Source organism: Mustela nigripes, chromosome 6 (genome assembly GCF_022355385.1).
Source record: "Mustela nigripes isolate SB6536 chromosome 6, MUSNIG.SB6536, whole genome shotgun sequence".
In the NCBI taxonomy this organism is placed as follows: Eukaryota; Metazoa; Chordata; class Mammalia; order Carnivora; family Mustelidae; genus Mustela; species Mustela nigripes.
In genome coordinates this window covers 67,463,414-67,479,642 of record NC_081562.1, presented here as the reverse complement: position 1 = coordinate 67,479,642, position 16,229 = coordinate 67,463,414, and the positions used below count along the sequence as shown (strand labels likewise).

The 16,229-nt window shown below is 38.3% G+C and overlaps 1 protein-coding gene across 3 annotated transcripts in view; it reads right to left on the bottom strand.

Annotated features, from left to right (window-relative positions):
* The window catches only part of ITPR2 (inositol 1,4,5-trisphosphate receptor type 2), a 496,325-nt gene that overhangs the window by 345,241 nt on the left and 134,855 nt on the right, over positions 1–16,229 (bottom strand). For all 3 annotated transcript variants that reach the window (XM_059402747.1, XM_059402745.1, XM_059402746.1), the window contains exons 12-14: positions 13,225–13,324; positions 12,571–12,731; positions 1,970–2,111 (exon numbers count right to left, since the gene is read on the bottom strand). In XM_059402747.1, the coding sequence (XP_059258730.1) occupies positions 1,970–2,111; positions 12,571–12,731; positions 13,225–13,324 (403 nt within the window). The remainder of the gene's footprint in view (positions 1–1,969; positions 2,112–12,570; positions 12,732–13,224; positions 13,325–16,229) is intronic.

Below are 16,229 nucleotides of genomic sequence, written 5' to 3'. Positions count from 1 at the left end.
AGAAGAAGAAGAAGAAGAAGAAGAAGAAGAAGAAGAAGAAGAAGAAACATAGGGATACCTGGATGGCTCATTCTGTTGGGCATCTGCCTTTGGCTCAAGTCAAGATCTCAAGAGCCAGCTGGCATCAGGCTCTCTGCTCAGCAGGGAGTCTGCTTCACTCTCTCCCTCTGCTCTTCCCCCCACTCATGCTCTCTCTTTCCCTCTCTCAAATAAATAAATAAAATCTTTTTAAAAAATTAAATTAAATTAAAAATATAAAGATGTCGGGTTGTACCAAATTATGTGAACATAATCAAATGAACTAAAAAAGTTTCATTTCTGTAGGCTTTATAATTACTTCTATTAATGTTCTATAACTTTTTAAAATCAAAATAATATAAAGGAAACATTTACTTTTCATCTGAAATTGACATCAGAGAATGACCTCCAAGTACTGCCTCCAAACCTCTTTCAGAAAGAGTTCATTTATTGTTCTTGGTACAAAACAATGTCGCCAAATCAATGAATGTATCAGGATTCAAATAAATAAAGTGCCACTTGGTAGTATGTAATGACTCACATCATACCAAGGTGAGCAGCTGGGAAACAGCTAAAAAGTATTGAGGAATCTAACTCTTTGAGGCAACAGGACAGCAGGTAAGGTCACCCAGGGATGAGCTGGTAGGATGAGTAAATTTTTATGAGGATGCACCTATACAAGGGCATGAGTATTAATACAAGAAACCAAAACAGAAAGTTCATGAACTACAGTACAAATTAGCATTACTTCAATAATTTTATATTCACTAAACCTTGCATTTTATATTTAAAATACTGAAATAAAAGATTAGACATATGTTAGTTGAAATAATATTAATAAATCATTCGAGGTCCTAAAAGTCCTTGAAATCAAATGTTTTATACAAAAGAATGCTAATGTCAGAAAAGCCTTTGTCTCATTAGATTTGCAACCTTTATTTTCTTTGAGAGAAATGTTGATTTTATATTTTCAGACAATCAGCCATGGAATATTAATTAGCAATATATCTACTATTCTCCTTTCCCAACTCCACAAGAATACATATATTAATAACATGATTTTTTTTTATTTTTTAAGTATCTTCCTTGCAGAAGCCCATTACTGTGTATGACAATTAACCACATTAAAAAAAAACACACACACAGAAAAGTAGGCATGCCCATATGTGTATATTATCAGGAAGGAATTAATTTACCGGTGTGTTAAGAACAATTTCTGAAAGACATAGTATAAGTGCAGCTCTAGACTTCCAGGGAAAAAGCTAGAACATTGTGCAGAGGACTTGTGAGCTGATGACTAGACTGCCCCACTTTCTAGGGAAGAGAGAGACAGAAGTAGGAAATAGATGGAGATGGCACTTTCCAAGTCATCCTGGAAATTCTACCTAGAAAATTATTCCAGCATGTTTTCTGGAGATAGTCTGACCCTGTAGGTTTTGTGAGAGGTCTGCAGGAAGCTGTCTCTACATGGCCCCACTGATCCCTGCCTCCTGGAACTGACTCTAGAACACAACAGAACTGGTAAGATGTCACGTCTCAGACTGAGTTATTAAAGAGACTGTAGCTTCCATCTAGGTGCCCTCTCTTATTCTTTCTTGGATCCCTCATTTCTATGGAAAGAAGCTTCCCAGTCTCAAGGCAGTCCTAGTAGAGGCTCGTGGGAGTGCGCTGGGAAGTGAATCCTCTTCGGTTTAAGCCTGAGATGACTACAGCCCCAGGCAACACCTTGACAGGCGACCTTGTGGAAGCCTCTGAGCAAGAACCACCACCCAAGTCATTCCCAGATTCCTAACCCACTCCCAGATTCAGAAACTGTGTAACTAGTATCTGTTGTTTTCAGCCTCAAAGTCTTGGGGTAATTTATTACACGGCAATAGTTAACACAAGGACTTCCCTGATGCTACAATTCAAAAAAACTAAATATGCCAATGTAGTATATGAAAACATTCACCTGTGCCAATATGTTTTGTTCCCTCATTAATTTTTGACGTTCTCGGTTTGGCTTAGTGATAACCACATCCAGAACTTCTTGTCCATTATTGAGTACATCAGCCACAAAGAAGATGAGGTCTTCCAATAATTTGGTTACAAACCTATCATAAAATGAAAAGGAATTTTTACTCTAATTTTGGAAAATTTTTTTTAATAAATACTTAAGGACTGAAACATTAGAACATTGAGAGTATTTTGTAATAAACATTCTTTCACCAACAAAATACCTAATTCAGTTGACATTTACCTAAATCTTTACAAAGATTTACAAAGCCTTCTCCAGCTCCTGCAGCCCCCAGTCCTGCCTCAAGCTTCTAGTCAAGTATTTGCAAAGACAATTATGAACTAAAGCCACATGAGCCCCAACAGGAGAAGAGTTGATAGGCTACCACCACCAGATCCTTTTCTATGACTAACCAGCAAAGAAGAGTATTTCTGCTTAACAGAGGACAGCTCAACTTCTAAATTTCTAAATTCAAATCACTTTTCTACTTTTGACTCAAACTCCATTTTCTAATACTCACCACACTTCTATACCTCCAGTGAACAGAACAGGAAAAAACTAAAATGATCTGTGAACAGATTCAGAGCAAGCAATCAGCTGTTCTAAACTGTTCTTAAACTAGGGATGCCTGGGTGATTCAGTCAGGTAAGCATCTGCCCTTGGCTCAGGTCATGATCTCGGAGTCCTGGGATTGAGTCTCACATCAGGCTCTTTGCTCAATGGGGAGGCTGCTTCTCCCTCTGCCTGCCATTCCCCCCCTGCTTGTGCTTCTCTCTCTCTGTCAAATAAATGAAATTTTTTTTAAAAAAAATCGTTTTTAGTAGTAAAAAAAAACTGTTCTTAAACTATTACCTGATCTACAAAAATCATATCAGTCTAAAATCATACACTAATGTTCACCTTAAACTCTACATTTTAGTTATTAAATATTACTTGAATTTCAGAGGCATTTAGAACCATAAGTATCTTGAAAACCCTTCCTTCCTTAGCTGTCTTGTTTCTCCTTCCTGTCTGCTCTTTATCATCTTCCATATAAATTTTTTAATTTTTGAAAAATTTTGTTCAGCAAATACATACACATGTATGTATCTATACATGTCAGCATATCATTCACTATAATTAGCATGGTCAATCATGATGACATCGATAAGAAAACTACAATATAAAAGAGTCAACAAATCCAGAAAAGTGCAGAATGGATTCAGTTAGGAAATATCTTGATCTGTCTCCGATCTACCTCCTAAAAGAGAAAGTAACTTTCTTGGAGCCAAATGGACATACCTTAATCCAGAATTTAGCCATCTACAGCCAAATTTTAGCCTATTTCCAGGAATCATAAATTCTACTCCAACACTCCAGAGATTCTATGTTTTCTTGGAGTACCTTTTTTTTTTTCTTTCTAAAGATTTTATTAATTTATTTGACAGACAGAGATCCCAAGTAGGCAGAGAGGCAGGCAGAGGGAAAAAGAGGGGAAAGCAGGCTCCCTTCAGCAGAGAGCCCGACGTGGGGCTTGATCCAAGGACCCTGGGATCATGACCTGAGCCGAATGCAGAGGCTTTAACCCACTGAGCCACCCAGGCACCCCTGGGGTACCTATTTTAAATGTTAACCCAATCTGTTTCTTTTCAAAAATGTGCCTGTGTAGGATTCACTCTCATAACCTTTGAGGGCAACCACAGAAATGTCAACTATGATTTGTGTGCATTGAAATGTGGTGTGAATTTCTTTTGAAATTTTGACTTAATGTCCTCCAAATCATTCTGGTATTCCTAAAAATAAAAATTATTTTCAGCCCAGGTTTCTTCAACCAGCTGAAATAAAGTTGAACTTCAGTTGCTATCTGTTCTATCTACAAGTCGAGTTTGAGCATAAATAGATGTATTTTCTTTTAAAATTATTAATATTCTTTTTCTCCTGTTTCAAGTTAAATGTGTTGCAATGTTTCAACATCTAAGAAAGCACAACTGTGGGACAGCTATAAATCACTCAGTTTCAAAGTCTTCCAAATGGCCTCAACTGGGGACAGTTACTGGAATGACAATCAACAGTTTAATGGAGGATCACTATACATTAGTTCTGCTTACACAGCCTGATTACTCTGCTGATGGGGCAACGGAAGGCAAGAAAACCAGTCTTGTCTCTTAACCTCTGAAACTTTTTTTCCCCTTTTTCACCTCAAGCACCCCACCTGTGGCAAAGCAACTGGGTTTTTTCAGTTTAGATCAAACTCCAATTCTATACTCAGAAGTGGTTTGTCCTACTAAATCATTCAATCTTATTTGCTTGTACTAAAGACATTTGTGAGACTTTGTCATACGTGGAAATGATAACTAAAATATATTGTTTGAAAGATATACCTAAAAAAATAAAAAGCTCTGTGGATTAGGAACAAAATAAGAAAAACACAGCAAGGAGTGCCCAGGAGGCTCAGTAAGTTAAGTGTTTGCCTTTGGCTCAGGTCCTGATCCTGGTGTCCTGGGATCGAGTCCCGCATTGGGCTACCTGCTCAGCAATGAGCCTACTTCTCCCTCTTCCTCTCCCCCACCCCCAACTTGTGCTCACTCTCTCTCAAATAAATAAATCTTTATTAAAAAAAGAAAGAAAGAAAGAAAAGAAAAGGAAAGAAAAGAAAAGAAAAGAAAAAACACAGTGATAAGCAAGGATACTGTTCAATCCTTGCCAGGTAACTGGGACTAAAAGCACATGGTAGGGAACTAAGCTGAAGGCATGAAAGCAGGTATTAAAGGAGGATTTCCACCTCTTAAAAGAACCTTAAAACTTGGTGGCTCCTTTTCAGCTCTGGCTATGCAGTGGTAGCAGGAAAGAGAGGAAATTCACGACAGGACTGGACCTCACCACCTGTGATCTCAACAGCTGAGCCTCAAATTGCCACAGGACTCGGACTCTTCGTCCTCAGTTTCACTCCTCAACTAGCTGAGACGTGCCAAGTGGAGGCAACCGTGAAACTGATAGAGGCGATAAACAAATGAAAAGAAAGGAAAAGCAAAAACCACACACCTAAGAAGAGCCTGCATATTCAAATTCCAAAGCATAAGGGGGAAAAGGACATGAAGCCAGACCCAGGGCACTGGTGGTCCAGTCCGTGAAGTGTCTGACTCGTGATTTTGGCTCAGGTCATGATCTCATGGATCATGGGATCGAGCCCCATGTTGGGCTCTGAGCTGGGCATGGAGCCTGCTTGAGCTTTTCCCTCTCCCTATGCCCTCACCCCACTCATTCTCTCTTGAGCACTCTCTTCTCCCAAATAAATAAAAAAGCCTATAAGAGAAAATCAAGAGGCCAATTCATTACCAACAAAATGCAAGTAACGGAACAATTTCGAAATTATTTTTAAATAAGTTTTTTTTCCATCACCAAAGAGATTAAGAAAGCAATTATATACCAAAAAAGATAAACATCTTAAAAAGGCAGATATGAATGAAAAGGTGGATACACAAGAGAACCAACAGAAAAATGAGAAATAAAATTATAATCATTTAAATAAAAATCTAATTCATGAAGTTAAACTATTCTGCACACTTTCTAAGAAAAATTAGTGATTCGTAAGACAGTATAAAAAATCAATCCAGAAAGCAGAACAGAGAGATTTAAAAAGGAAAATTGTAAAAAGAAAGTTAAGAGATAAAGACGATGAATTAAGAGGCTCAAATGTGTATTTAATAGGAGTTCCAAGAGAGAGGAAAGAGGGAAAAGATTAAGAAGTAGCATTTGAAAGAAAATGGCTGAAAACTTCAGAATTAAAGGAAAACATAAGTACACACAGTAAAAGCATACCTTAAATGTTAGGTGTGAAAAACAAAAATTAAATTTCCTTATGTTTAAAAAATAAAAGGTTTTTTTAATGAACTCACAGATACAGAGAACAGATTGCCAGACATGAAGTGAGAGGTAAAAGGAGTTAGTGAAATGGGTGAAGAAACTCAAAAGGTACAGACTTCCAGTTATACAATAAATAAGTCCTGGGGGGGTAATATACAGCATAGTGGCAATAATTAAAAATACTCTATCATATATCCAGCAGTTGCTATGAGAGTAAATCTTTAAAGCTCTCATCACAAGAAAATAAAATTTCTCTAAATCTATATGGTGACAGATGTTAACTAGACTTACTGTAGTGATCATATCATGATATACACAAATATCAAGCAATTATGTTGTACACCTGAAACTAATATAATGTTGTATGTCAACTGTACCTCAATTTTTTTAAATGCATTACAAATTTCCTTGTAAATACACGAGAGTAAAACTTCAGGACATTAAAGACAAAGAAAAAATGTACAAAATTCCCAAAAAGTAAAGCATAAAGGTCAATAAAGTAAAAATTCTATCAACAAAAGACTTCTTAATGAAAACAAAATATATCTAAAAATAATTACATTATAACCTTAAAATACTAAGGGAAAATAACTGTCAAGCTGACATTCTATATATAGTTAAAATAGTACTTAAGAGTGGCAGCAAAATAAATATATTTTCATATATTCAAAAATTCAGAGGATTTACCATAGATCCTGACTGAACAGCTTTACGGAATACATTTCAGCAAGCAGAAGAGGTAAAATATAACATGAAATACAATTCATAGTAAAACTAGTTTTTAAAAATAAAAAATTTAATGAATAAGTGGTATATCATAATTTATAGGATACACCTACTTCTTTGCACGTATCAACTATTATTAAATGAAAATTTTAAACAAAAATAATTAACACAGAACTATGGTTCTAGACAAATATTCCAAGAAAGATGTGAAGGAGAGTATCAGTGCATTTTCTCCCATGAGCAAAAAGTACTTTTCTCCCATGAGCAGAAGAAATAAATATTTAATAGCTTCAAATTTTATAGGAAAGAGTATGCAGTTATGCAGTTAAAATGAATGGCAAGAATTTAAGGGCAATTGCTAAAGAATAGCAACATGACCTAAAGCTTTTAAACCAGTACAGGAAAAAGAAACTACACTAAAGAAAAGAATTAGAATAAATCCAAACACATTATTTCTTTTTTTTTTTTTAAGAGAGATTTTAAAAAGGAGAGTTTTTGTTTTTTTTTAAGATTTTATTTATTTGACAGACAGAGATCGCAAGCAGGCAGAGAGGCAGGCAGAGAGAGGAGGAAGCAGGCTCCTTGCCAAGCAGAGAGCCCGATGCGGGACTCAATCCCAGGACCCTGAGATCATGACCTGAGCCGAAGGCAGAGACTTTAACCCACTGAGCCACCCAGGCACCCCAAAAAGGAGAGATTTTATTTATTTATCAGTGAGAGAGAGAGAAAGAGAGTGATCATAAGAGAGAAGGAGCAGGGGGAGAAGGAAACTCCCCGCAAGGGGGGAGCCCAGAATCACGACCTGAGCCGAAGGCAGACACTTAACTGACTGAGCTACCCACGCACACTTGAACACATATTTCTTAAATGAAAACGATTTAAAGACTATCAGATTCGATTGATTGATTGATTGATTGATTGGCCTCAGGTCTTCTATTTTTTTTTTACACTTATCATGCTGTGAGTTCATAGGGAGTGGGTTCCAGGAGCTCAGGCTCCCTTCCATTGGTTCTCACAAAGTGTTTTTCTCTGGGTGGAATAGGCTGGAGCTTCCTTTGAACCCAAGTACCTTTCTCTTCTGTTTCCTTCTTTTTCTGTTCATTTTCCTTCATACTGTACAGGCAGCTATCTCTGCTCTTTGAGTGCTTAAAATGCATTAATCCTCTTGGCAACAGTCCTACCCTTGTTGGTTTACAACAATGCCAACAGCATCTTGGGAAATGTTGTAGACTCTTCCAGCTTTGCCATGGTAACATGTGTGGGTGTTCCTTTTCGAACAGTGCTGGTTCCCTTGATGTTCACAAATCGTATATTTGCATGTACGTGGCCAAAGGAACCACTCCATGTTTTCTAAAAAGCCTAGAGAATATAGTGGGGGCCCCTCCTCTTTCTCTTTATGTTGGTCTTTTTGGAGAATTACTGGAAGATGGGGACTCCAGATGAAAGGAATCCAATTAGGTGAGGAGTTAAAGTGGTGGAGTAGTAGGGGGACCCTATGCTTGTCTTATCCCTCGAACACATATAGATAAGTATCAAATCATTCTGAACACCCAAGAAATCGATCTGAGAACTGAGAGCACAAACTACACAACAAGAGGGAGAAAAGAAAGGGATCAGATTAGATCTTTTAAATTTAGTTCTCTGAGGGCACCGGGGTGGCTCAGTCAATTAGTGTCCATCTCTTGATTTCAGCTCAGGTCATGATCTCAGGGTCATGAGATGGAGCCCCACATTGGGCTCTGTGCTCAGCGGGGAGTCTGCTTGAGATTCTCTCCTTCTCTCTCCATTTCCCTCTGCCCCTCGCCCACCACTCACTCTCTGTCACTCTCAAATAAATAAATAAATATTTTTTAAAATCATAATAATAAATAAAAAACATAATAATAAATAATAAATAAAAAACAAAATCTAGTTCTGTGTTGCTCACAAGAGACTAAAACAAAATGACCAGGAAATCGAAATTAACTGACACTCAAAAAGCGGCTTTAGACACATACTCAACAGAAGATAGTTAGTGTAGCAACAGTATCATCAGGCAAATAAAATCTAAGGGCAAATGGTATTGCTAAGGAAGATACTAACTTTGAATTACAAGGATATCCAATCTGAAAAAGCAAACAAACAAGGACATCAGATGTGGTGACTCTATGTGGGATGACCACTATTCTAGATCCTGAGTTTCTATCGTGAGGAATCAGAACCAACCTCAAACCAGTAAACTGCATAAAAACATGGCCATGGGCTGCTTTGTTCACTGCCACATTATGAGCGTGTATGCCTGCTGCATGTCACAGCACCTGGCGTGTATCAGGAGTTCGATATACACGAATTAATTACATCTCTGAACTATAAATGCCGCTGAGGAAGCCCACATCTCTTTCTGTACCCTCGTAAAACATGGCGCAGAGATTCTGGTTGAGGACTCTATGCATCATTTCTTTCAGCTCTGAACAGCAGTTAACCCCACGGCAGGCTCCCTCCTCTCCCACCCGCAAATATGTTCCCAATACTCTCTATTTTGTTGGTGCAACTTTGCGCAGTAAGATGAGAAAATTCCACTGAAAAATATCTGAGGTTGAGGCTCTTGGAGCAGAGTGGCTTGTGCCTCTAGAGGCCATCCTAGGGCGAGTGAAGGGGGAGCCATGAATGAGAATTCTAACAATGCCGGCATTTTGAGGTAGATCTGCAATATTCTAACACCTTCCCTCTGACCTTGTCTCATTTTTTCTGGTTTGAGTAAAAGAAGATCTAATAATAACTTCATTCTCTAGAGGGGGAAAAAGTCTGAGTTGTGAGGTATTTTCAGAAAGAATTTTATATTGAATTCTAAAACAGAGAAAATAATGTAAATGCATTCAAGTATGCCAATAAGCTCCACTGTCCTGACAGGCAGCTTTGAATGAATATCAGTGGGAGATGACTTTCCTAAAATTACTAAATTAAAATCAATAATTGCAACTTGATATTTCTCGGGCATATTTCTCTTTCTTCTGATGTTTCTTTCTTACTCTAAAACATGGGAAAGAAGCAGGGAAAATAAAAACATATGATCCCTGCTCAGTCCTTGGTCCAGACCTTCCTTTAAGAATCATGAGGGGGGAGGGACGCCTGGGTGGCTCAGTTGGTTAAGCAGCTGCCTTCGGTTCGGGTCGTGATCCCAGCGTCCTGGGATCGAGTCCCACATCGGGCTCCTTGCTCCGCAGGGAGCCTGCTTCTCCCTCTGACTCTTCCTTCCACTCTGTCTGCCTGTGCTCGCTCTCACTCACTCTCTCTCTGACAAATAAATAAATAAAATCTTTAAAAAAAAAAAAAAAAAAGAATCATGAGGGGGAGGGACGCCTGGGTGGCTCAGTCAGTTAAGCATCTGCCTTCAGATAAGGTCATTATCCTAGGGTCCTAGGATGGAGTCCTGCATCACTCCCCTTGCTCGGCAGGGAGCCTGCTTCTCCCTCTGCCTGCTCTGCCTGCTCTCCCCACTACTTGTGCTCTCTCACTCTCTCTCTCTGTTAAATAAATAAATAAAATCTTTAAAAAAAAAAAAAAAAAGGAATCATGAGGGGGCAAGATTCTTTCTGGCAGAAACTGACAAGCAACTTGCTCCCGGTTACAACCAGCTATGGGGGAGGGCTCATATCTACTCTTTACTTGTCCTTTTCCTCAAGAAACACCTTACTATTAGCATGGGAGACTTTTTAGGTGAGGCTGAGTAAATTTCTGTGCATATATGAGAGTGACAGAGACAAAGAAATGGGTTCATCAAAAGGAAGTACTAACAGACAAGTAACAGGCAGATAAAAAGTATTTCTGATGATCCAGCTCAGATATCTAATTGTCTATAGTCCAGAAGAGTTGGGCAGTTGGGTCAGCTTTTGGGCTTCATTCGTTTTTTCCAATGAAGTTTGAGGTACAATTGAATATACAAGAGTTATTTTCAAATTCACATTTGTGAGTGGAAAAACAGAGGTAAGAACAGAAAGTAAGTGGAGAAACAGGTATCCATTTGTTTGCATATTTGTGATGTTTTTCTACAGATCGTGGTGGGAAAAAGCAAGTTGGATTTTTGTTCCTTTGCATTATAAGATACATCTAAGGATGCATAAAACATAAATGTTTAGTTGTGGAATACCTCTAAGGCGACCGCATAAAGCCACCACCCAGAGCAGGAAATTGGACATGGCAGGAGCCTCCTTGAATCCCTTCCCTCTCAGGAAAACACCACCCGGATTTTTGTGACAGTCATCTTCTTGCATTTCTTTATAGTTCTGCCCATTGCTTAAGCACTCGAAAGAAACAGAATTTCACTTTGCCTGCTCTTGAACTGTAGAAATAGTATCACAGTGAATGTATCTGTGTCTGGTCCTAGCTCAGTCTTAAGTTTATTGGATCTATCCATGTTATTACACATAGATGTAGTTCATTTATTGTCATCGCTATACTGTATCCCATCACATGAATGTACCAAATTTGTATTCATCTATTCAACTGGTGATAAACATCAGATGGTTTTTGAAGTCTGGGGTTGTTGATAATAAGGCTGTATATAGGGGTCCTGGTGCACATGTGTAGGGGTTTTTTTTGGACAGATGCTCAAAAATGTGTAGTCGAGGAGAAGAACTGGTGAGTCATGGATCGTGTGTATGTGTGCACATTGGTGGTAAGAACGTGTATGAGATCTACCGTCTTAACAAATGTTTAAGCGCACAATACAGTACCCTTAGTTATAGGCACAATATTGCACAACAGATTACTGTGTATAAATGAAAGTTTATACCTATTAAACAAGAACTCTTCATTCCCCCCTTCCCATCAGCCCCTCCGTAGCAACCACTATCTTACTCTGTTTGAGTTGGACTATTTTCCAGCTTTGTTAACAATAGCCAAGACACAGGAACAACTTAAATGCCCATTGATGGCTGAGCATTTAAAGAAAATATTACTTTATATACACAATGGAATATTATTCAGCTTTTAAAAAGAAGGAAATGCTGTCATATGAGACAACATGGGTAAACCTAGAAGATATCACACTATGCGAAATGAGCCAGTCACAGAACACACACTGCTTGTTTCTACTTATATGGGGAGTGATTTCTTTTACTTTGCAAGGGACCGTCAAACTATTTTCCAAAGTGGTTACACCAATTATCATCTCCCCAGCTGTGATGAGAGTTCCAGTGTAGGAATGCCTGGGAAATCGGCAAGAAGCTTTTTCTTGTTCAGATGTAAAGGTATGAAACAGATCATCAAGAAGGGAAATAAAGAGAGTGCTTTTGTTCTGGGACACTGAAAACATACAGACTTTAAAACCACACATAATCAAATCCCCAATTACGTAAAATGAGGATAATGTCCATCTCAGGACTACTTGAAGGAATAGATAAAATAGATTTACAGTACTGACACAAAGTAGGAATGACAAAATTGACGTAGCACTCTCCTTCTCAACTATCTCCAGAGCCAGAGTTGAAGAATCAAGGATCCAGTTTCTCTGGGACAAGGGCAGAGTGCTAGACCTTGTTTTCTCGTGTATTTATTTGGTGGTACCAGAGTAGAAAAATGTGTCTTGAATAAATAAGAATGCCAAAACACAAAACTCCTTTTAGGAATTTTAGAACTCTTAAAATAAGAAGTAATAATAAATAAATAAGAATACCAAAACATGAAACTTCTTTCAGGACTTTTAGAACTCTTAAATCCAAAATATTAAATGAAGGGCAAGTCTTTTACGAAACATTTAAAAGGGAATATCGGCAAGTAAAAAAACAACTGTCTTCAAGCCAAGCCAAAATGGAAAAAGTGAATATTCCACCAGATTTTAATGTCACCATTTTCATTCACTTACCATGATCTGCGCGTTTGGAAGCAGGTGTGCTGCTATGGAGACCATTCTAAATATTCCCTTAGAGTCATTCATTCACTTGAGGTTTACCACAAGAGTTGACAACTGACTCTTAATGATTTAAGAGTCATCTTAAAAAGTTACTAACCTCCTTTCATTCTGAGTTATTGTACCATTTTCCAGCTTTTTAACTGTGGTCGCCAGCACTTTATTTGCATCATTGGCAAAGTCTAAGTCTCGGACCTCAGACAATGGGACAGACACAATGGCAAATGCTTCTTTATCTTCTTTTGTTTGGCAAGTTCCAATCTGCAATGTGTTTTTTCCATTCAGATTAGTTTTTGTTTTTTTTTTAAATAGCTGTGCAATATTTTTCAGATCCTAACACATCGTTATACTGTTTAAGAAATACAAGACAGGAATTGCTCACCCACACCCAATAATTCCCACATGCATCATCCACTATGAAAGACCATAGGGACACACAGATTTTCCATGCCCATTTCCTGCCTTGTTCCCAAAGCCCACCTAGAACCATTGCCCTTTTCTTCTGTGTCAACAGTGTAGAGAGAATGTACTATTGGGACCTTCTCCCCTTTCTACATGCCACTCCTATGATTTGGGCACAGCATCTAAGCCACTTAGTTCAGTGATATAAGCAACCGGTAGAATGAATACTTGATTAAATTAATTGCAATAATCTCTGATATTGGTAAAGATGAATTGTAAAGACCATGTCAATCACTCCCTGATCCTAATCACACATCTGGCAAAAATTTAAACCACTCTCAGGAGCATTTACCTTCAACATAACAGGTCTCTCTTCATCTGTGTCTATGGGTATACTAGTACTTGTTACCCATGTGTTGGTACATAAATGTCTCAACCGAACATAAGAGTTCCTAAAAGCAAAACACAAAAGAACAGCTTATAAAAAATTAGCAAACTTACACATTACCTTATTTTAAGAGTTTCATACATTACATGAATAGGTTTCAGACTAGAATTAACTCAAGTATAGGACAGTCTGGTTTAAGAAAAAGTTTTGAGTCAAAGACTATTTCAAAGCTTGTGGTATTTTACCTAGACCAGTGGTTCTTAAATTGTGGCCCCTGGTCCAGTAGGACCAGCATCACCTGGGAAATTGTTTGAAATGCAGATTCAGGGAACCTGGGTGGAACAGTTGGTTAAGTGCCAATCCTTGGTGTCAGCTGGGATCATGATCTCAGGGTCTAGGGTCCAGCCCTGTGTCAGGGTCAGTACTTTGGCATGGAGTCTGCTTGGGTTTCTCTCTATTTATCTCTCTCTCTCTCCCCCTTTGCTCCCCTGACCTCTCAGGTGTTCTCTCCTCCCCCCCTTTGGAATAAATAAATAAATCTTTTTAAAAAATGCAAATTCTGAGTATTCATCTCAGTTCTCTGAATCAGAAACTCTGAACATAGGGTGAAAATGAGTCTTTTACATCCAGATGGCCAACAGACACATGAAAAAGAGCTCCATATCACTCGGCATCAGGGAAATACAAATCAAAACCACAATGAGATATCACCTCACACCAGTCAGAATGGCTAAAATCAACAAGTCAGGAAATGACAGATGCTGGCGAGGATGCGGAGAAGGGGGAATCCTCCTACACTGTAGGTGGGAATGCAAGCTGGTGCAACCACTCTGGAAAACAGCATGGAGGTTCCTCAAAATGTTGAAAATAGAACTGCCCTATGAACCAGCAATTGCACTACTGGGTATTTACCCTAAAGATACAAACGTAGTGATCCTAAGGGGCATGTGCACCAAATGTTTATAGCAGCAATGTCCACAATAGCCAAACTATGGAAAGAACCTAGATGTCCATCAACAGATGAATGGATAAAGCAGATGTGGTATATATACACAATGGAATACTATGCAGCCATCAAAAGAAATGAAATCTCGCCATTTGCAACAACATGGCTGGAACTAGAGGGTATCATGCTTAGTGAAATAAGTCAAGCGGAGAAAGACAACTATCATATGATCTCCTTGATATGAGGAAGTGGTGATGCAATATGAGGGACTAAGGGGGTAGGAGAAGAATAAATGAAACAAGATGGGATTGGGAGGGAGAAAGACCATAAGTGACTTAATCTCACAAAACAAACTTGCTGGGCGGGGGTGGGGGGAATAGGAGAAGAGGGGTGGGGTTATGGACACTGGGGAGGGTATGTGCTATGGTGAGTGGTGTGAAGTGTGTAAACCTGGCGATTCACAGACCTGTACCCCTGGGGATAAAAATATATTATATGTTTATAAAAAATAAAAATTAAAAAAAAAAAAGAAAATGAGTCTTTTAGCAGCCTCTCCAGGTAATGCCGATGTGAGAACCACTGACCAAGTAGCCACCTCAGCTAACACTGCTATCTGATCTTAGTCCTTTCTGTAGCTTAATCATTTACATATAAAAGTATATACAGCCAATCTTCATTGTTTGCTGATTCTGTATTTATGAATTCTCCTACTCAAGAAAATGTATCTGTAGCCCCCAGAGCAACAGTCTGGGCATTTTTGCAATCATTCTTGGACATGGACAGAGTGGCAAAAAATTTGAGTTTCCAGTGTGCACATTCCCAGTGAGGGTGAACAATACAATGCTCTGTCTTCTCATTTCTGCTTATACTATAAACAAGCATCCTTTTCATGGTCTAGTTAGTGCCATGTTTCTCCACATTTCTGTGCTTTTTGTTGATGAGCTTATTGCTTAAAACAGTCCCAAGCATAGGGCTGAAGTGCTGTCCAGTAGTCCTAAGGATAAGGCTGTTATGTACCTTCTGGAGAAAATACTCATGTTACATAAGCTTCATTCGGGCATAAGTTATAGGGCTGATTGCTATAAGTTCAATGTTAATGAATCAACAATATGTATTAAATAAAGTGCCTTTAAACAAAAATATACATAACACACAAGGTTATATGGTACTGACTGATGAAAAATATTGTGACCAGAGGCTCACAGGAACCTAACCCCATATTTCTTCTAGGAACAGTGGCTCAGTATTTGCTAATTCAATGTACTGGGAAAAACAAGAATCAACCGTATGTGAACTGTGAGGAAACACCTGAGAAAAGACAGCTAGAACTTCATCCAACTCCAACATTATCATTTTAGTGAATCACTTATTATCATCATTTCTTTAACAAATATGTGTAAAAATATCTGTTCAAACAAAAGCATTGTGGTAAGTTCTGTGCCTCCAAGTTGCTAAGAGTTCGGTAGGAAAGATAAGACATAAATAAATCATATAACATGAGGCAAAAAGCATTAAGGTCAGTAAGACAGAACCAAATAAAACAAGGGCCTCCAGGAAAGAGCGATTCATCATGCTTTGGCTCATTCGTAAAGGTAGATACAATAGAAACTGAGTTTCAAAAACCTAAAGTAGCAGAAACCAATCCTTGTACAAATAATCAGAAATTTGCCACTAATTTACCTCTCCTTTGCCACTAACTTTACTTTACTTAACCATTCGTCATGGATCTGTGTGTTCTATAGGGAGATTCTTTTATCATTTTCTTATGCAAACATTCTTGTTTAGAGTTCAAGATGGACTCCATTTCTGCTGAGTTAAATCTAAAATGATTAAAGTTGTTGATTAAAATTCTAATACTCAGAAGAGAAGGCCAGCAACAGGGATCAGGCAAAACCCTCCAATGGGATCTTTACAGGCTTATAACAGTGGAATAGGAAAGCATGAGCAATAGCTGATGTAAAGCTAAGATTGAGCAGCATTTCTCATGAACAAGAATAACCAGGAAATGCCTTGGGAAGCTCAA